Below are 22,646 nucleotides of genomic sequence, written 5' to 3'. Positions count from 1 at the left end.
GAGTCTCACCCTGATTTCAGGTATTCCAAATTCCATGTGCATGGCTGATGAAGAGTTTTTAGTTAACAGTTCATCCTTGTGCTGCGTTACAATTGTTGAAAGTTTTTACATGTGGGATTTCCAAAAGCAATTGCAGTCAGTAGTAAAGCTCCGCTTTGGAGGTAGATGAGGCAAATTTAAGATAATCTGGCAGCTTTTGGAAGATCATGCTCTCTGCTGTGAAATTACACAACTTTTTTTTTTAACCTGTGTTGTATTTTCAGGTGTACCATAGTCATTTCTGGCCACTGGAATGGACTGTGCCATCCAGAGACAACAACAAATGCTATGCAAAGATAATTTGCAATATTCAAGATAACGTAAGTGCATCTTTCCTTCCAGGGAAAACAGCAGCCTTATTCGTTATAGGGACCATTGATACCACAGCTATAAATAGATTATTTTTAACAAAGTAAAAATTACTTTAAATTTTTCTACCTTTTGAAATTTAATAAATATTATTTGTGATGCAGTACTTTTGTTTATACAAAAATGGCCTCCAGTAAAATAGAGAATTCTGTTGTTGCTGTCAGTATATGGTACTTCTTCATATATGTAAAATAAGAAGTAGAGATCTCTAAGACTGTTCATTAACTTTGAAAAGTGAACGAATCAATGCATGTAAAAATGGTTAGAAATCTTATGTGTTTATCTTGTTCTCCCCTCCCCAAACTGAGACATTCTTTTCTGGGAGATTCTTCTCTCTGAAATTGATGTCACTCAGAAACCATCACAACTTGTAACCTCTGCAAATCCACATGTGTCTATAAAACTCTTGATCTCGTTCTAACAGGATTAATGTATCTTGCCTGCACAAATCTCGTTTAGGGTGATAATGCCAGGATTATCCTTGGACTAGGTTAAAACTTCCTGGCTATGGAAATGTACAGTACCTGCTGAAGCACAAGCAAAATTACTAATTGGTCAAAAGAATTGGTATGCCCCCCTCTGAATGATTATCATCTGTTTAATAAAAATTTAGTTGATTTTAATAATATGAATTATCATGAAAAATAATAGGCTGTGAAGATGTATTCCTGTTAAGATAGTGGCATGGAGTTATCAGTCCTAACAAAATTTTGGATCTACTTTATCTATTTCCTTTTATCATCAGACAGATTTATCTTACTGCAGTCTTTCTAAGCATCACGTCATCTTTTTGTAAAATTTGAAAACCTGTCTGGTTTTGCCCATCTCCTCTTGCTGGAGGAGTTTGCACTAGTGTGGAAGCTATTTTGGAACCCTGGTTACGTTTCTAATCCAAAGTTACTTAAGAAAATGAAAAGGCTTAATGGTGATTTGAAGTGTTTCATTAATTTGTTTCCATTTCTTGTCCTGAAAATTGGGAATGTGTTTAAACATCTAGAGGTAGAGCTGAAAGTTAGCCTGGATGAAAAATATGTTCAGTAACTATTTAAAACTGTAGTTACCCCAGGTTTTTTACTATGGTTTTATTTTTACATAAGTACATATTTTTAAAGGAAAATAAGGATAATTCCATTTTAGTTATTACCTAATTATAGCTTTTCTTACTTAAATAAACCCTGTGGTAAATCTCAGTCCTCAGGCTTACTGAAAGAAAAATAACCTTTCAGTGTACTGAATATCCACACTCCCTTATATGTGATATTTAGCGGGAGGAGTAGATAATTTTTGATACCCAGCTGGGCTACATCTATGCTCAGCAAAACCTGATTAATGCCGTGAAAGCCACTGAAGCCCACAGCAGTTGGCATTCGCTAAAGGAGACTTGCTTTCCTTAGAGAAGCAAGCTTTTCTTTAAGAAAAGCAGGTCATGTCAGTACTTCGGTTGAGTGTTTGCTGAGGATATATGTGCAGTTTGACGTATTTTGCCATTGATCAGTAGTATAGATGCAAGACGTGTGAAGTAGTAGTATCTTGCTTGTAACTGGATGTCTTTCAGTTTGTTTTGCCAGGCTCTAGGTATATTCTCTTCCAATGACTGCGAACACTGCAACAGCTTAGTTACAATGGACCTCTTGCTACATCTGTTAGCCGAACCTTTAGCTTGTGGCCCTTTCCCGTAAGCCACTCTCAAACTGAAATTTCTTTAGTAGATACTCACCATGTGCCCGCCCAGCATAGGCCCTGATGCTGCAGACCTTTGTGCAAGGTGCTCGTCTTTACTTAGGCAAGCAGTCTGTTGAAATGAGTGGAATAGTGCCTGAATAAAATTTAAATGCACGTTTGCAATTTGGACATATGCTGTAATCGAACATAGACCATGGTGTGTGTTAAAGTTGTATGCTGTTGATGTAAACAGAGGACTCCTGCACAAAACTTTGTAAGGAAGCTGATTCTTGAGTTCGTGGTTGAATCTTTTACTTTTCGGAAAGAGAACAAAATTATACCCACTATCGCTCATCTGTTGGTGCTAATGATAGTTCACATTTGTGTGGTTATATTAATTTGTGGTATGTTTTGTGAACTGATGAAATTATGTACTCTGAGTAAGAAAATCTTACACGTTATCTAAAGAGAACTGAATGCATGACTGTGCTTGTATTTGATTACCTTTGGTGTTTAGGAGAGAGTCATTGGTTTCCACGTCCTTGGTCCAAATGCTGGAGAAGTCACCCAAGGGTTTGCAGCTGCTATTAAATGTGGATTGACAAAAGAACAGTTGGACAGCACCATAGGAATTCATCCCGTCTGTGCAGAGGTTCGTATATGAAGTCACCTCATATCTCAGCTTTCGTAGTATTCTGGGCTAAGGTGTTGGAAATCTGAATAGCAGAGCTCTATTAAAGAGGTCAGAATTTGGGGGAATGTAGGAGGGAGGGAAGGACAGGAAATTATCTGGTTTTAATATTTAGAAATCGAACATTTAGGTTTAATCTGGGATTTTTTTTTTTTAGTGTGTTAATTTGTAAAGTGTTTACGGTCTCCCCTAATCCAGTGCTCCCTCTACTGGGAAGTACAGAGTTTTCCTCCCATTCAAAGATCCATTTATGAAGGCTTCAAATACTATTTCTGCTAAAGTGGTTGTCAAAGCTAATTTGTTTTAGATATGCGTACTCAAAATAGGCTTATAAACTGGTGCTATGGAAGGGGACCAGCTACATGACAATTATTTCTATTAAATTCTACCCTTTTAAAGATCTCTCCTTTACTCTCTAGGACTTGACTTTTGAAGTGAAGTACATGAGGCCACACAACCATTTTTTTCTTGTGTTTGTCTTGCTGTTCCTCTTTAATGAAGAGCTTAATTTTCTCTAGGGGGTGGGGGACAGCTCTTCCCAGGTATAAATCGGAGATGCTCCACTGATTTTAGTAGTATTAGGACCAGTTATATGAGCTAAGGATCCCTGCAAAAATTGTATATCCTCTTTGTAGGTCTTTATACAAAATCTGTGTTTTTACCTGCATGTGTTAGCTACAAAGTTTAATAGAGAGCACCAGGATGGTGGCCTGCAGAAGTGAAGTCCGCTTCTCTTGTTCTGTGTTTCCAAAGTGATGCAGTATAAGCAATATAGTATGAACTCCATTAATGGAATGGATTGCTAGCAATCTGAGTCATCTTCAAAGCATCCACAATACAGATTCTGGGTTTTTTTCTGTAGTGTCCTCTAATAGTGTTCTTGGAAGCCCTTGAAGAGGGGTAGCAGGTCCATATCTTGCCAGGGGCCCTGTGAAGGGGGGACTCTGAGTGAGGCATTCAAACCTGTGAACTCAAGCGCGATATTAGCATATGCAGTGTGAAGAGAGGATGATAGTCATAATTTATTCTGGACATCTGAGCTGCTAAAATTGAAACTGAATAGAATGATGATTAGACATAATTTAGGGAGGTAATGTCAGATAATCATATTTGTTTGAGTGGGGGAGGAAGAAATTGGCTCAGGAGAAATACACTATTTAAAAGCTCCGGAGAACAGCAATCATTCTTAGTGCCAGTCTTCAAAGGTTTTTTTATGCCTGTTACTTAATTTAATCTCTTCAGCAGTAAACAAAAATCAAAGTGCAAGATGGTACTCTTTGATTAAAAAAATGCTTAAAAATTCTTTGGAATTTGTGAGGACTGCGCATATCTGGATGAATAGAATGATGGATAATATCAGCATTATTTTTATCTTACATCCATGTAAAATCTAAGGGAAATGAAGTCTGATCTAAGCAGGAAAGGGACAGTGTTTCAGGGTCAAATGCTGACATCTTCACTGGCATTGCTGCTAATTCATTGCTCAAAGAGTCTCCTGTGAAACATGGTATTACTCAACTTGAAGAAGACTGTAAGACTGAGGGTCCCATTTCTCACTGCTTACAAATTAGAGCCAGATTTCACTTGTCTTATTTGAGCAACATTTTATTCTGCAGAAAGCCTGAACTCTGAGTGGAATTTCTTGCAAGGCAAAGTACAAATAAGTGTGAGCACAGATTGGTAGGACCTCAGCCTTACAGAGAATTACCTCTCAGCCTCGACTGTACTGCACTGCTTGAAATACAGGCGTGTGTAATCGAGGATCTGTGATGAAGAGAAAGTGTCTTCTGAAAGCTGGAATGATTCTTCAAGTTAGCTAATGATCCAATGGCTTGCCAGTCATTGGATCTGAAGTTTTGTCTTCACTCGAATAACTAACAAGTTCTGTCAAAAAACTCATGTTTCCAGTAATTATCAAATGACTCCCAGCTGGCTTACTGGAGTTAGGGAGCTGTGTGGTCCCCACAGCCGTTGGAACTGGCAAGCACACCCAGAGCTTGTAATTGGGCCGAGGAGAAAGCAGATAAATTTTGCGCTTTTTAATCTTTGTCTTTGAAAGTGAAATAATAATAAATGTTGTCAGCCTGTGGATCAGAAGCCCTGTCTCAAGCCATGCACGACAGTTTAAATATATTGCTATTCTTCTGCCATATATATTAGACACGCGTTTGTCTTCCTGATTTGTGCGTAATGCTTTACATGCTTATAGAAAGTGGAAGAGCTATATCATTTATTGATGTTGTTCTCTGAAGAGCTGCTAGCAGCCTTAATGCAGCAAAGCTTCTACTTAGAGAACTGTAGGGCTTTCAGATCCCCATTGTCTTTAGATACTTCAGTGTTATTTGCATAACTGAAATGTGTATATACTTTACTCTGTGCTAAGTTTATTCTTCCTGAGAGATGGCTTTGATGATAGCTAATTATTGCAACTTTGAACCATTTAGATAGAAGTGCTTTTGATTTCCTTTTTTCCTTTCTATATTATATCTATGCAAAACTATGCAATTATTTGCATAGTAAAGTTCTAATACTAAACAAGGTTTTGTAGAATTTTTCTTCTTGAATTTTGATATCTTTTAATTTTACATTAAATATTCTTGAAAATGTTGTTTTCTTTAATGTGGCTTGAAAGCAGTAAAGATTGGACTTTTTCAAACTGGGTTTACTAAGTGTTTCTTAGCTATTGTCCAGAGGATACAAAACCCAGACATAATACCTACATCAGCAATCAGTTCCACATTTCTATAATATCTAGAAAGGTACAGAGGCAACATTTATGTTCTCTCCAAATGTCGTAGCCTTGAGTTAACTTCACTTTCCCAACAGAGAAGTTACCTTTGAGCCATAAAGACACTTACTCATTAGGTGTACAGGCCGGAGTTTATTATTGCTGAGCTCGTTCCCACTGTAAAAGCTTAGGAGCATTAAGACAAAAGGCGGTAGAAAGCCATGTGATTTCCTTCATTCTTTCTTTTCCACTGTAAAAGGAAGACCATAAGGTAAATGAAGAGAACAAAGGGTATTTTTGTGCGTGGGTGCTATTTAGTGGCAAGGATTTTAAATGTATGTTCTTCATTATTATTTTATTACTTTAAGAAATGGCTGTGGTTTTGAGCATTATGCCTAAGTTGATCTTCTAGAAGAGAAAATTCATTCTAGCCATACTAAAATTTGTCTTTTTTTCTTTCTCTTAAGATATTCACCACTCTATCCGTGACTAAGCGTTCTGGTGAAAATACCCTTCGGGCTGGATGCTGAGGTTAAAGACCCCCATTCTTGTTATTGCCAGAGACTGACTTTCATCGCAGTGTCTTGACTTGTGCAATTCAGAAGAAAGGTTTGGGGAGAAGTCATCCTCAGTCGTCTGCAGAAGTGTGTAGATCTTAACCAGACTGTTCCCTCATGCTAAGGAGAAGAGCACTGTGGGAGTTGGGCGCTTGCGGTGATTGGCTGGCAATTAGCAACGCAATGGGAATATTGACTATCGAGCTGTTGCTTAGCAGGGCATTTAACGAATGCTTTCATGAAATCATAGCCTGAAGCCTGCATTGTCTGGTGGGCAGTGATGGAAGAACTGCTAGCACAGCTGGACAACAATAACTGTTTTGGTTTGGTTTTATTCCTCTCTAGTTTCTTACCTGAACGAAGAACTTCCGAACTCAAGAAAATTGCCACAAGTTCAGATGATTGTATAGTGCCCCTGTGTACTAGGTTATAACACAGCAATTGCAAGGTCTCCTCATGAGCATGCGTTTTACCAGCCTACATGCCTGTGGAGGGGAAATTGTATCTACGTGTTTGATCACGAGGAAGAAGATATCCCTGGAAAAAAGTTTAGTACCATCTAGAATAACGTATTTCTTCGCTTCCAAACTGACTACGTTGTGACTTTTTATTTTAGAGAAACTTATTTGTCAAAACATTCTCCTTGGTGAGAAAGAAAAATAGTTTTTATTAAGGCCTTGTTATAACAGAAAGGTGTTGGGTTTTTTTCCTGACAGTAACAACTGTGCATATAACACAGATGTGATCTTCTTAGCTTTATCTTGCAGCTTACATGATTATAATTAATCCAATTTGGAACTGACAGAATTCCAGTGTGGAATGAATTATACTTCCACGAGCTCTGAACTTTATTCAGTTTGAATAAATTCTTCCTTTCCAGGTGAGCTATCGTATGCTGCACCGTTTCAGGTATGAATTGGCCACTTTGAACCACTTTGACTTTCCTTCAGATTAGTGGGCCTGTAGAATAAAAAAAAAAAACCAACCAAAGAAATCCACCCCCCCAAACAAGCAAACTCTTCCAAAAACCAGTAGTGAAAAATCTTCTATGTAGATATAGCCTAAAAGCTGTATTTAGTTCCAGGTATGCTTTGTTTTATATTTAATTAAGAAAACACTTTTAAAACAGAGGTTTCCATGGAAAATAACAAATGCATTTTCTTGAATATTCCTCCTGTGTTGGATAAACTGCATACATATTTATCAAGAAATGGTAAAAATGTCTCTTTGTAATGGAAATGAATGTGATTTTTGATCTGTTTTTTCATTTCCCTATGTTTTAGAGAAAGGTTCGGATTACTTTTATTAAATGGTTCTCGGGAGCTTAGTGGTGTGGTGTGAATAGCGGGTAAATTCTCCAGCCCTCTGGGCAAAACGCCTTATGCCTGAATTTCTACCCGGTAACAAATTCCTGTATTTCTACTGAGATTTCTAGAATAGTGTTGTAAGTTATTTTTATAAACTCATATGTAACTGAAGAATTTTTAAAGGTTTTGTATGGTATCAAGAACGGTCTGTGGTGGTATTTTTCTGGCCAGTTTGTTGAATAAATGGAATATTTGCACAAACAGATGCTCATTTTGATGCTTCTTCCAAGCAAAGAAACCAGGTAACAGCAAGACAATCTTTTTTTTAAAGGCCAGAAGAGGGCACCTTGATAACCCTGCTGTGATTTGTTTCAGTCTTGAATTTTCAAGGTAGATATTTCCCTGAGAAACAGGGTTTGGGGCTATTTTATGTGCATTTTTTTGCATGTTAAACATATGAGAAAGACATCTTTAAAAATAAGGAATGAATTAGGAAACCAGCCTTCGACTGTTTGCACTAGCTACCATCTTCTGAAAGGTGTTATCTTCTGGTATCAGAAGATGATATCTTCTGATAAATTCTGAAAGTTATCTTCTGAAAACCCAGGAGTGCAGGTTCCTGAGTTGTTCGGCAGTGTAGCTGTTCATATTTAAGCACATGCATAGCAGCATTATTTTCAAACAAGTATATAAGGAAGTCAGATCCTGGAGCGTAGGGAATAAAGACACGTATGAGCTTGGCTTTGCAAGATTGGACCCACATGTATCTGTTCCTATAGGTCATGTAATCATTAACAGTGTGCGTTTTTACCCTACTGACTTTACAATTCAGTAGTTGTTGGTTTTAATTACTTGTATTTTTACTTTAAATTTAAAACTGGGAGGGGTTTTTTTGTAGGGCTTTTTCTTTTCTTTCTCCAGAAGGAAAACATTTTCTGGTGTGTATTTCTGTGTCATCTGTGCATGATGATAGAGATATATAATATATGATAATATCACATAAGGATGTATTAAATGCCAGAGCAAAGTATTTAATGTTTATATTAAATTAAACATACATTTGGTAATGCATGCTTTGGAAGTATATACTAGAAAATGTAGTAAGTTAAATGGTATTTATATTCAGCTCCTATTCATTGGTTATTAACTTTTTTTTTGGCACTCTTACAGAGTGTAAGTGAGAATCATCTTAAGGTATTACAGATAAAACTGCAGACAGCAGATTTCACTGACTTCAGCAGGGAATTAGTAGCGTTTCACTGACAGCTCCAAGGATTACTTTTTTTTTTTTAAGCTCCCCCACCCCAGCTGATCGTTCCCCTTTTTACCCCTCTCCCCTTGGTGTGAGTTGTTGGCGCAATCCTAACTCTCCTGTAAGTTTTGTATTCAAACTTGCATCCTGCCTTCCCTCCTTTAAGACCTGCTGCCTGCCCGGAGCTCCAGCGCGGGAGGCTCTCCGGTTGTGGAGCCATACGATGGGGCGGGACCAGTTTTCAGATGAGGTGGATCTCCTGAAGATGTCATGGGCGCTGGAGGTTTCACGGTAAGGCAGGTGTCCTGCTGTGCCTTGTGGGAGGACCTTGCACTCGTAAAGCCTGCTAATGATGGTGTCTCTGGTTGTGCCACTGCGGCACGTCTCTTGCTCTACGATGCCATGTGGCAGCTGGTGGATGACTGTAGGAGAAAAGCCATGGCTGTGTGCTGCTGGTGCACGCTGTGCCAATGCAAGAGTGTGAAGAAGAGGCCAGATGGATGAGTCTTTTACGTAAGACTTGATAGACTCCTTTCAGGTCAAAATATGGTATAAATGTTTGTGGTAAAATGGCAGCTCTGACGAGAGTGAAGTTTCAGGAGCCCTTTCTCTTTGAAAACTGGCTTTTCTGATTGCTCAGTTGTCCTCTGCATCAGATGGTGTGAGACTGCTTTCTTGCCAAGGCCTATCTGGCCTCCAAAGATAAATTAAACCTATAAAAACCAGAAAAGAAGGCACCAAGGGATCTGCCACACCACTCGCCTCCCTTCTCCATGCACAAAATGGCAAAAGGGTCCTGACACGTTTCCGTTTTGGCTCGGGGGCTGCCGGCGGGGAGGTGGGAGAGGAGCAGGGGCTTGGGCGTTTATCAGAGAGGGTGGAAAGGCGTTGTGTGGGGCCGTGGTGTGAGGTGGGAAGGGTCGTAGGTGGGGAAAGGAGAAGGTACAGTGCAGGGCAGCAGCTGCGATGTTGACTGTGAGGGGAGTAACAGAGGGCTTGGGGCGGGGGGGTGGCTGAGAGCCCTCCCCGGAGACCACCGAGCTTGGGAAGTGCGGGAGGGTCTCTGCAGCGACAGGCTGCCTTTCGGCTGGGCCCCTCCTGAAGGGCTTGTGGGAGCCTTTTGCAAGGCTGGGATGTGACCGAACCCAAAGGTGACTCCAGAAAGTGCTTGTTGCCCAAGGGCGGGGGGACGCCGCTGGGTGCGCGCACCGGGACGCTCCTTTCCCGCCCCGCGCTGGGTGAAAGCTGCCCTTTTGGGGGCGAGGTGACGGCTTTATTCCGAGGGACTGCGAGGCCTCGGGGCCAGGCGTCTCAGAGGCGGCACGGGCAGATGGCTGATCCCGAGAACTTATTGCTGGTGCCCAGAGGAAGGGCCGCATCCATCGAGGCAAGATGCCCGTGACCTGCGGATCCACCATCTCATCCCAGTGAAAGGCTTGGCCCGTGGGCTCCCAGGCCTCGCTCAGTCCCACGAGGCGAGGGTCTGGCTTGCCCCTCAGGGTCACCCCGCCGCAGAAAGCGCACGCCGGGGGCTGCAGGACAGTGCCGATGGGTGAGTTGCACCTCAGTGGGGGAGCAGCTACACCTCCTGCAGGGACCCGGGGAGTCACCGGGTTTCAGGGACTCGCTTCCCCCCCCCGCATGGTCCCTGTTTCCATCCCTCTCGCTCTGCTCCTGCGCTCCAGCCAGAGCTCTGCTGGGTTGTTGTCTTTTTTTTTTTCTTTATAGGTTGAGGAAAAATTACATGCTTGTTTTCCTTTTATTTGCCAAATGCTCCTGACCTGTCTTCTGTTGGGCAGAATTTGACTTTACACATTCAATTTCTTTTTCATTCGATTGCCCTTTTTATCTCTCTCTTCCTCTGAAACCTTTGTAGTTACAGACTTGTCTGAGGGAGTTCTCCCACAGCATTTTTACCTCTTAAAATTACAAACTAAGCTGACACGCAAGGGGATATATATCAGGACAGGGAGGGAAGGCTTTCCTTCCCTGAGCAAAGCTGCATGACTGGTCAGGACCACCAGTGACTCCTGACCTGCCCCACCGCGTTGGCTGACCGTCAGGTGTCTGCAAGCGATGGCTTTCTGCCAGGGAGGCTATGCTGTGGCCAGACCCCTCCATGGACCATCCTCTGCTGCAGCCGGCCACTGCAGGCCCGGACAAGTGTCCATCCCCATTCTTTAAACTTCAACGGGAGCTGACCTGGGCACACAGTGACAAATCTGCTGCTTAAAAACAGCTTCTTCTTTCTTTTGTATATACTTGTCTCAGCAAGTACTTCTTTTCTTGACAATAGGTTTTACTCTAGGTTAGGCACAGAGTAAATTGAGCTCTGCCTATTGCTTGCTTTCAAAAACAAATGGTAACACCGTTAGCCTAAAGATCTGATTTCCCTTTTAATGTAAATTGACAGGCAATACCACCCGCCATGAGAAGTGCATGTGTGCCATGCGGTGTGACGTGAGGCAAACAAAAGCAGTGACTTGCATTTGGGTTTGACCAAGTTGGTCTTCCTGCTCTGGAGCTTCTGCTCCGTTATATGCCCGTGGTTATGGACTGTGGGATGGAGCGACTCAGGGTCTCTCCAGGCAGATTTTCCCTTGGGTGGCACTTCGGGATCACTACATCACGGAAATAAGGAAGATCCCGGAGAAAGAAACTGCATGACGTAAGTGAATGCTGATTAGTGTTGTAGTGTAACCGCCTCTTGCGAGGAGGCTGGTTATCCCACCAACATAGTTGAAAATCAAAGCACGTGACTTCTAGTAACTTCCCCTGCAGTGCAGGGGGGCCATGGTGGAGCCGTGTGTGGCAGAGGGCACGGCAGGTCAGCGCTGCGGTGGCCGTGGCAGGAGGGATGCAGAGAGACTCGCACCGTCCTTGTTTGTGTTTTTCTTGGCTCTGCCAGCACTGTTTCTCCCTTAGCTCTAGAGCTGCTAAAAATAACCACCTTAAATTAATGGCTTATGTTTGCATTAAACGGTTACACTTGCATCGGTCATTCCAACACCACACAACGAAACTGCTGCTCATTGCACATTTATAGCTTAAACGAGATTCCTCGAGGTTTCTTTTTGGTAGCTGAAGTCAGATGGGTAATACCGATTGCACAAGCATTTGCTTTTTCTTAGGGCAGCGTTTTCTCTAATTAAAAAGAACCTCAACTTAGCTGAGCTGGATTTCACAGCTTGCAAATCACGAGCGTTGTGTGTCTCCCAGAGCTCTGGCAGGAGTCACGGATCTGGATGCCCTAAAGTCAGGCTGGCGCCTGCCCCTCGGGGGCTCGATCCACTCCTGGCCTGGCCCCCCGAGGCTGCCAGGGGCACGGGGGGCTCAGTGTTTCACAAGGAGCAAGAGATGGTAGTTGATCGTGTGGGCTGAAAGTCCCTATTTCTATGCCTCGTTTCTGTGCTCCCGAGTGGCGCGTGTCAAACTGAGGGGGGAAATGCAGGGTTTGGTTCAAAATGTTTGCTTCCAGGAGCAGGCTTTAATTCTCTCCTGCCGTGGAGCTGTCATTCCCCCTGCTTCATCATTAGCTTCTCGTTTAGACAGGCTGAGTAATGGCCATCGTAGTTGTATCCCAAGTACGTGCCACATCCTGTTTGCTTGACCCAACGCGGTGGAGCATTTGTGGAGGCTGGGCCAGGAATGTGTGGAGCCCTTGGCCAACGCGCTGGTCTCGCTTGGCTCCACTTCTCCATCCCCTGGTCCGCAGGCTGCGTCACGTCTCCTGTGTGTGGCAGGAAGCTCCCCTTGAAGGGATGTGTTGGAGCAGCGTCAGCTCAGGAAGGGTAGAAAGGTGCCCGTGTCTGAGATGAGAGATACTCCCTGAGGGCTTCAATGCCAGACTCGTGGGTTATTTCTGGAGGATATTTGGTGGCCAGAACCTGTCCTAGGGCTGGCGTGGATGAAGGCAGCCTCTTAGGGCTATGTCTGCAGATAACCTCACCTCAGGACCTCTCTGAGCAGCTCTTACTGCAGAGCCAGAGGAGGAAATGAAGCAGAGGTGCTGCTAACCCCGTTAAATGTGTTATTTTAATCAGTCTGAGAGATGGGTATCCGCCTATGTTTATTTCTGCGCTACCTGAGGTACAACATGAAAAGAAAACAATGGAAAACGTATGTGAGCCGTGACTCTGTGCTCAGACAGCTATTGGGCTCAGTTTAATGCCTTGGGCCAATTAAAGCACAGTCGTTAGACTGGGACACTAGATGGGAAATGGTGCATATGTGCCTTTCAATTTAGGAAGATAAAAATGAAAAACGCACGTCAAAACAAGAGCTAGACTCTTGACTAGGCTGGGGATGTGTACACGAACCATCAGCTGGGTATGCTCTGAAGTACCTTTGAAGGTAAAGTCATGGAAATCAAAGCAACCTGAAAAGAAAACTGGTGGGGAAGTTGCCATAAAGCACCTTAAAGTGATGTCTCTGTCTTAGACATGCTGCCTCCTACAAATTAGAAGAAAAGAGATGCACTCAGGAAATGCGAGGTGCTACTGATTTTCTTAGAACAAGAGGAATGGTACTGACTCCTATTTAAATCTTGCAGAGTTTTAAAACTCTGTGTTGATACATATTTACTTTTGCTTTAATCTGCTTCTCCCTTTGTTTCTTTACCAAGTTTTTGCTGTTTTAGACTTGTCTTGGGGAGTTCTCCTAGCACATGCTTTTAGCAGTCCTAAAATCATAAAACTTGTGGGAAAGGCAAACAAGGAGCAATGAGTCACCATTTCTCACCAGACGAGAGCTACATCTACAGCAGTCAAGGAAGGTTGGGGTTTTTTCTGCATTACACATAATTAAATGGAAGTCACTGCCACAGGATGTTATAGTCTAAAAATATACCTATGTTGAAAAAAAGATTAATTGTATGCAGGCAGGGTGGGAGGTTAGTAAAATAATGATCTGGCTGTAGCTTACGGCGCAGGATGCACTTAAACCACTGAGGGCTGGAAGCTTGGGTGAGAGGAGAACCTACAGGAAGCATCACTCTGTATATTCAATGTGGGTTTTTTATATAACTTTTAACTAATCATCTTGTCTTGGGAAACAGGATATCACATTAAAGGGACCTAAGGCATAGGCTCTTCATGCCTAGTATTCCCCTCCTTGGGGTCTGGTTTGTTCAAGCCTTCCAAAATGGATTTATAATGCCTTGGTCTTTTTGAGGCTCAAACTTTTCATGCCTCAAAGCTTTCCCCTACAAGTTCTGCCATGCTCTCTGCCCCGGGGATGAGTTGGAGGGAGAGTGATGTGATGGCTGAACCACAAAGGTTTCTATTTGGGCCTGTTCCCCAGAGACACCTGCAGTCTGCTTAGACCTTGCTGTCCCTCAGACGGCATCTTCACTTTCCACTTCCGAGGGTCAGCATTGAACTTCCCAAGTTGGGGCACTGCCACAGGAGAGCCCACCTTTCAGCCTCTCTCAACCAAGCCAAGAGCATGTCTTTTAGATTCTCAATGAGCAGACCGAAGTAATAAGGGATGAACTTAAACTAAACCTGTGCAAATCATATAGAAATTTAATTAAATATCCTCTGAGGATATTTTTAATAGTTGAACTAAATTGGTTTAAATGGCATCTTTCATTCAATCTCTGCAATGCGCAATACTGACAAGGTGTCTTTTGCTTTTTCTTTTAAGTATAAAATGAAGCATTTTTGAGTGAAGTGTTTGAGTTTACAAAAGATTTGCTTCCTATGAGAGTTATTGTTAGCCCTGCAGTTTATGCACAAGGTGTTCTGTTACCTTTTTGGAGTCACTCTGGTACGGCGCAGACGTTGCAATGTGTGTTTGTACTGTCGCTAAAGAGTATTCAGTTCTCCTCCAGCGGCACCGTGAATCGATGGCTCTGGCGTGCAAAAATGGCATTATCCAGCCTAAGATGTTTCAGCCAAGAGAGTTGTAATGCTGCCTCTACATGTGGATGCTCTTGTACGTGGCTGCCAGGGAGCCCCCCGTGTGCCCGCCCTGGTGGTCGACATCAACTGCTGTGGACACAGAAGGGTTATAATAATTGTCTCTGGAGGGTGATTTGTACTGGAAACCACAAGCTCGGTTACCTACTGAGCTCACTGCTGACATGCTTTTGTGGAGAAAGGAGTTCTCCCCAGCCGGCCCTGTGTTCACCTGTTATTCAGTCTGGCAGGTTTTCTTTTCAGTCCTTCTCCCCTTCTTTCTAAAGATTATTCCTGGGAGAGGAAAAAGCCCCACCAAAACAAAAAAGAGAAATAGGTTAAGAATCAAACCCATGAAAAATACAAATTGTTAACGGAGCTGTGTTCTGCTCTCCTTTTCCCTCCCCCAGGTTAACTGTCTGAGGACTGCCATGGCTCATCAAGCAGCCAGATGAGCAGTAGAGGGAGTGATGGGGTGGGAGGAGAGGAGAGCAGGGTCAACCCTTTTGGTGACAGAACTAATCGAACAGATCAGCTCAGCCCATTTCACCTCCAGAGAGGGCAAATTTCAATGCCTAATACCTGGTGGAGTGGGAACTTTCTTCTTGAATTCCCCTTGTGCATCCCCTTGTAATTTTAGTTTTAAGGGAGATTTAGTCTGTCTTCCAGTTCATAGTGGTTTGGAAGCAAACTATTTAACCTGAACACTATTACCAAGCTCTTTGCGGCTCCAGGATAGTGTGGGTGGGCTATCTAAAGCCAGAATGGCTGTGTCTCCACAGCCTGAGGGCTCAGTAGTTGGTTTGTTTGAAAGCTCTTCCACACAAGCTTCTTGACTCTGTAAGGTGTGAGTCTAAATCTGCACTGCTCTAAAATAAAAACCAAATAGGAAATCTCTACTGCTTGCGATTAAGGCCCCATCGGCACGTCTACTGTAGAGCAGAGGTTCTCATTCTTGAGTGTTGGTTTCCTACCACTCAACCAAGGGACAGGTGGTAGTTTTCTTGCTGACTTGGAGTTAAGGAGATGGTGGCCCTGCTCCGCAGCTTCAAAGAGATGGTGGTGGTGTTCACAGGTGGGGCTGGCCATCTCTGTTCTGGGACACCAGGCTGCAGGGCAGGCAACCACAACAGCAACTCAGTCACTGCAGAAATTCTGTAGACATTGCAGATTTGTGGAGAGCTGTCGGAAATTTCAGCAGCTTGTTTCCTCGTGATTTCTTCTCATTCTCGCTATTGAGCCTAAAATCCCACAGATACGGTCTTTTGACCCTTTCTTTCTGGTGGGTGGCAGTGTAGATATTTGTGGATTAGTGCTCAAGGGGATAGAGACAGAGAGAGACATATATTGCCCTTGAAGACCTTTGTTGTTTGTTGTTAAAATAAAATTTTATCTGAATTTTACATGACGTGGGAGTTTGGCACAGAGAACCAGCTTTATCCACCTGAGGCACCAAACTTGACAGCAAATACTCAGAGGACAACGTCATTTAGTAGAACGTTGTACTGAGACTCCCAAATTTTCTACTGCAAAACTGCTTTTTCTTTCAATGGCACCAGTGGTATAAAACTTACATAGTCAGGAGAGGGCTTCTTTCACACCAAGGTGAGTCAGAAGTGGAAGCCATTCAAACACAATGCAGATTTTTTGTATTATTTTTGTGATGATTCCAGTGTCAGCCAAGACCCAAGTTGGCTTGGCATACGACAGTAGCAATCCAAATTTCTAGGTCATCCTGTGCTCTCTGCACAATTTAGAAACTGCAGATGCAAGTGTCTAAGACAGGTGAGATATCTTGCTGGAGATACTGGTATCCTTCCACAGGTTATAGCAGAAGCCACCACTACCACTTAAGATAAACGTCTGCCTTTTAAATGGCTAAAGACAAGACAAGACAAATCCCACCCCAGGGGTTGTGAAGCCTCGGCAGAACTGACTGCTCTGGACTGTGATATAATGATGCGTATTTTAGTGGAGGCGGGTTTCTGTGCTCTGAGTGGAGATGAGCCGTCTCCATGGATCAGTTACTTAATCCTGTTAATATAAATAGAGAATTTTTGTTGTGATGGCACCAACCTCATTCCAGCTGGCATTAAAAGCTGTCACTCTGGTGGGCAGACAAGCCAAGTTAGGAACACCTACAGGAGTTGATTTACCTCTCATGTAAGGCAAAACTCTATGTCACAACAGAACATCCTGCAGAAATACCCAGCTCCCTCTAAATTACACCTGTTTCTCAGCCTGGGCAGCGCATTCAGCCAGCATGGCTATGCCACTGCTACCACCCAAGTCTGGGGCTCTCAAAGCTAACTTCAGTATCTCTGCTTGATGCTTCACTGCACTGTGTTGTTTCAGAGCACAGGCGGAGCTGGAAGAGAGGAAGGCTGCGGTGTGCTGCAAATAGGAAAACCACATCCTCAGTCAGGCAAATCAACATCCTGATTTTGCTCTCGGCTATATCAGATAGGGGATCTGACTCTTGCCCAGTCCTGCCCTACGGTCAGTACCCAAGGCTGACCCTACACTGATTTCTTCCAGCCTTTCTTTCAAAACTTGTCTTTGTAGGATTGTTAGTTTGTTGTTGCTAGTAAGAGACAATCTTTTCTTTTAATGGACTTCAAAGACCAAATGGTCTAAGCTCATATGACTTGTTAATTAAAGTCATAATCAACAAGCATAAAATTGTACACAGCCACCCAAAAAGCGTGAGACTGACTGTACTTGCCAATCTGTGCAATTCAACATGCATTTTAAATCACATCTATTAATAACCAACTTGTTTACAGAAAACAGACTAGTAGAGCAGTTTATAACTTTAATAAAATTTTACAGAAACTTTTTTTGGCTTTTTCTTACCTTTCTCTTAACAAGCTACTCCAGGAGCACAGCAGAACTGTCATTATTAACTTGCCTGAAAATTGCTGAAAATCACCCGTGGTACCTGACTCTCTGGTATATTTTTTGGTGTCTCTACAAGAAATCACCAGTTTGGTACAAGTCCAGAGCATTCCTGGTTATGTAGCTTGGCATACAGACAAAGCATTCTGGGAGTATGTAGACATTGGCTACCAAAGGCAGCATCCTCCTCTCCCTCCAGGAGCTGCATGGAATTAGAGCTTCATTTGCTTTTGCATGTGGAATTAGAGCTTTGGTTACATAGCCTATGAAAGAATTCTGTTTGAGTGTTAACTTAGCAGAATGAAATCTTGTTTTACGGAGGATATATTTGTATCTGTTTTAAACAATGCTGCTTTTTCAAAAGACAAAAATTAATGTTACTATTCAAACGTGGAAAATGACATTACTATTTGCAGTGGAAAATGTCATTGCTGTTCTGATAGCTGTTGACAGGTACTTGCCGTGGTTGTGTGCTGTGATGTGCTAATTATTCTGAAGTTCAATCAGATGGCATTTTGTGTTTTCATTTCAACTGTAAAAACACAGTATTTGTGACATGTTGACAAGTGCATGTTTAATTGCTCCACGGATATCTTCCAAGCTCACGTGTTTTCCACTTACTTTGTGAAGATAGATGCGTAATTAGCTCTGAGGCTACAGGGAATGTTGCTTATTATTGTATTTTCATTTCCTCTGCAGTGGTAAATACAGAATGGTGACAAACATGAAAGCCCATCTTTGATGCTGAACGCTACCTCAACTGGATTGCAAAGGTGGACAGTTCTGGCTGATTTTGCAAACCAAGGTCATGAACCACCCATGGTGAGACCCTGTCCTCCTTCTCAACTTCTCTCTGCCTCACTTCCCATTACAGGTCTAGAGTCAAAAGAAAAGGATCTAAACTAATTAGACATTAAAAAGGTCACCTAATATGTATCTATCTGGGGACAGACTTTATCATTTGTACTGCTCCAGATTATATCTGTTGTCTTCCTTGCATGTTTCTTTGTGACTGTGTTTGTTCATCTCATCAGTGTCAGGGCTATGGTGTTCAGCGATGAAACAAGCCAAATGTTACAATTGCTCCAGTCCAGCTGAAAGCAAATGAATCAGGCAGGTGTAACTAGAAACGGAGGTAGGCTGTCTCGAAATGGAACGCGGCATTTCCCTGAACTCAGTGGAGCCTGGATCTAAATACCACAGCTATTGACTCTTGCGCTCTTGCAGGTATGCACATCCATGTTTAGATACTGAATCTTGACCCTAGAAGGAGATCAGGATAGATGTTTTCTCAACAATATATGAGCTGCTAGTCTGCAGACGTACAGTCCTGGACTCAGTAACTGTGCAACTGCCTTCTGGTCCTGCCTCTTATGGACGTGCCCAGTATTGTGAAGCATGGTAATGAGGCAATTAACAGAAGACTGAACAAAATGTGAAAGTTATTTACAGTAATTCCAGTTTTCACTGGTGCTGAAAGCTGCCATGTTGAATCCTAGCAAGGAGAGCTTTGAATAAATCTGCTAACCAGAGAGATTCAGGAGGAAAAAAAATCAAGATTACTTACCCTTCTTCCCTTACAAGGATATTCTTCAGTGGCTCCTACAAATCAGGCAGAAGAAAAGGGCCCTTGGGTGCACATATGCATTAGGCTGGCATCAATCAGGATTCATTACATGCAATTGTACAGAAATGATACTTGTGACACTTGGTTGGTTTTTTTCCAAAATGCATTATATAGATTGTTTTAAAGACAGACACATAAATCTCTTTCCTCAGTTAGAAAATAGTTTAAGTGTAAATTAGGTTAAGTTTTTGTTTGCTGCTTGGTTAGCAGAGCCCCTAAGCCAGCCCTCCAGACCCAGAAGTATTCAGACTCATAGGCACATGAGACCAGCCCCAAAGCTACCGCTCTGCAGCCTGTCTTGGTTTCAGAATCTTTCTTCAATCTTTCAGAATCTTTCTTCAATCTTTCAGAAACTGTCCAGATTGGAAGTGTCCATGTCCCTCACAAAGTGATTCATACTTGTTGAGAACCTATGTACGTGGCAGGGAGAAATGATAAGCTGGTGGTAAAAATCATTGTTGTGGTCTTTCCTACTTGATCTGGAAGAACCAGGTATGTGGTTATGACTCAAAAAACTTCCTTCTGCTCTCCTTCCCAGTACTGTCATCCCCCATTGGCTTGGTTAGCTGCTCTCTGGGTTCAACCTGCCTGTCCCTCACGGTGGTGTATCAACACGCTCCATCACAAGTAAGTTTAAACATACCTGTTTGAAAGGGAGACTGGTTAGGTATGGCTATGTGAAGATGGGTGCAGGAGCTTGCCTTGTGTTTCTTCTGTGGTGTTCAGTGATAGAGCATTAACAATTTTAGGGCAATTTTAATGTTGAAGGACAGTTCTGCCTCATTAATTCTCGCTGTATTTAGAATTCAGAACAGCCAAAGTGTCTGGAAGGACCAATCAATCAAGCTGTTCTCTTCTCCTTCTTCCCCTTTAACCTTATAGCTCCCTGCCTTTCCTTGGCTAAACCTCTTATGCTCCAAGCAAGCTGGGAAGCAAAGCAGGGGCTCATCTGAAAGGGGCAAACTGTGGGCCTAAATTTCAGTATGCCTTCCCTGAAACTTGAGCTGGGGGAGGAAAGAATCTGCCACTTGAAGGGGAGGAAAGGATCTGCCATTCGAGTTACAAGCTTATGCAACATTACAATGAGCTTGCCAGGATCCTCAGCGAAGAGTATGCAGCCAAGGTTTAATATTTATAGCCTAAATAAAAATACAGGGGAAATAATTTAATTAAAAACACAAGAAAGAAATTGGACATGTTTCTTTCTTTGCTGGTGCAAGGACCAGCCACTGTGCTATGAGAGATATTCTCATCTGAGCCTTCTGCTTTTCTTTTGAAATTACCATAAAGTTATTCTGTTCTGCTTTTCTGCCTCCTAATGCTATTTCTTTAAAAATCACTTTTCTCCTCATAAGACTAAGTCAAATGGTTTTGATATGTAGGCTCTTCTTGCTCTGATACTTGAGGGAAAATGCATTCATTTGTTTTCATACACTGATATATTGGCAGTGATTGCATTATGGATATACAAGCTATTCCCTGCTTTCCCCTGCGCTGTGACAATTTTTGAGTGTAATAGCTAGTGAAATGAGTATCCTGTGGTAGAATTAGAAAACATGAAAATAATTACCAGTGCAATTGCCGTGTCTCTAATGTGGCATGTGCAGTTTAATGTCTTTAGCTTGTTCAAAACTGTAATATAGTCTTAGTTCCCTGTATTGTGCATTTGCCTGTATTTATTAGACAAACAAGAAAGTAACTCTTGTCATCTGTACACAAGAATGATGTTTTCCCTTCCCTCCAGGATGATGGAAGGGAGCCAGTTCAGGAGTTGTGGACTTTTGTATATCTCAATTTTACACTAGGTTTGTTTATTCCTATAAGCTTGTGGATGTCTAGTGTCCTCCTTCTGAGCAGCACTATGCACAAAAACAGACAGGCAAAGGTGCTGAAGTTTCTTTACACACATATGCACACACACACACAGAGCCAGAGCAGGCAACAAGCTTGAAACTAATCACATTTTATCTCCAATGTGCTGCAAGAGAAGAAAATATTACTGCTGTGTCAGAGCACCTGAGGGGAGCTGCTAGACTCTGGAGATGGCGGGACCACAGATGTAGATAAATTGAAGTTTGCGTTGCTATAGCTTGTACTATACCTGTTCTGCATTTGAATGGAAAGCTTGAGTCCCTGCGCTTATCATTTTGGCACCCTTCCTGCATTTAAATAGTACTTTGTCAAGCCTTTCAGCTTTTTAAAACACAGTGATTGCTGTTCTCCAAATGGCCGAGGAATACGGGGGAGAGATGCCTCTTTCAACCAGTTCTTGTGTCAGTGTTTTGAGGCTGTAGTGGCATAGGTGCTGATAAATATTTGCTCTTTCAAAAGTGGTCTGGCTGGTTATGGACTTGCCCTTCTCCTTGCTGGGGTGTTTAAGAAGGAGTCAGTGAATCACCCTGCTCCTCCGTGGTGGTCTCTGGTCTTTGTGGTTACGACCTGGCCTGGCTGCCTTCGCGTTATGAGGATTCAGCAGTCCAGTGATGCGGTGGATGCTCGCCAGCCCTGAAAACCATCACGTCTCTCCTACGAATGACTCATACCAACCATCCAATATGCAAGCTGGCTTTTTCGAAAAACTGGAGGTACAGGCATTACCAATATTGTTATCCATAGTAAATTGATAATATTTGGTCTGTGGGTTTTATTGAAAGGGAAATAACCTATACAGTTGGTCCTTGGCCTATATACAGTTCACTGGAAATACTGCTGATGTGCCAAATCTGGCATATTTGAGTGATATTCTGCCCCATAAATAATTGTTCTGTAGCAGCTCAGGGTAGTTACATATGTATGCTCATAAGATTTACAGTATTTCCCTACCGAAGGTTAGGAGACCTAGCATATTTGTAGCAGAGGCTGGAATATTTTCCTTCTTCATAAATATTTAAATTGTTTGCTTAATGGATGCAGTACTAGTAGATGCATCAGCTTGCTTTTATCTATATTCTGTTAACTCAGGCTTAATGGAAAAGGTCCTCATTGACTTTGGTCTGGAAAACAACACTTTCTATGCAAAGTAATTCGAGGTCCATCCTTGCTTTATCAAGCAACATGTTCAAATTGCTTTAGGAGTCTGGAAGATAATCCAGTTGTATCTCACCATGCAGATATTGAAGCAGAAAGGTAAACTCAATAGTGGTTGTGGTTTGTAGCAAAAGGCAGCTATACGTTTAAGGGTTAATATCTGGACCCTCCCATCCTACGTCCTTGCAATAGAGCAAGCCCGGAAATGCTTTCTTCAGCGCAGTTGCAAATGGCAAAACCCAACCATAGCTGCGGTTGTGACTGTGGAGTAATGGGAGGTGCCTAGAAAATGTTAATGTTGTCGAGGCCCAGAGTTTTCAGCTGTGAACTCCAAGCATGGGTAGGAGTTGGGTGAAAGAAATGCAGTTAAGCATGAACATAAGCATGGGCTTTCTCAGGGGGTCATTCAGCTGTTGTCAGTGACCAACACCAGAACAGTTTTTCAAGTAGCTGATTGCATTTAACTAGGAGCCTAATTGGTGTTACAATGTTCACAATGAACTTTTTCCAGTCCCATTTTTTAATGAAGATATCAGCTGCACTTATGGTAATGGCAATATAACATCTTCTTGGTTAGTGATACGAGGCC

General features: G+C 42.5%; 1 protein-coding gene across 1 annotated transcript in view; it reads left to right on the top strand.

The window, feature by feature from the left end:
• LOC104073225 (thioredoxin reductase 1, cytoplasmic-like) overlaps window positions 1-6,338 on the top strand; it is a gene marked incomplete at its 5' end in the record, with an annotated part of 11,300 nt that extends 4,962 nt beyond the window's left edge. Inside the window, 3 exons of the mRNA XM_009572924.1 lie at window positions 264-359; window positions 2,588-2,722; window positions 5,957-6,338. Coding sequence (XP_009571219.1) covers window positions 264-359; window positions 2,588-2,722; window positions 5,957-6,019 — 294 coding nt within the window. The remainder of the gene's footprint in view (window positions 1-263; window positions 360-2,587; window positions 2,723-5,956) is intronic.
• Between the last annotated feature and the right edge of the window lie 16,308 nt (window positions 6,339-22,646).

This window comes from Fulmarus glacialis, unplaced genomic scaffold (genome assembly GCF_000690835.1).
Source record: "Fulmarus glacialis isolate BGI_N327 unplaced genomic scaffold, ASM69083v1 scaffold11642, whole genome shotgun sequence".
NCBI lineage: Eukaryota > Metazoa > Chordata > Aves > Procellariiformes > Procellariidae > Fulmarus > Fulmarus glacialis.
The sequence above is the reverse complement of the archived record's forward strand: the minus strand, read 5'-3'. Positions and strand labels throughout refer to the sequence as shown.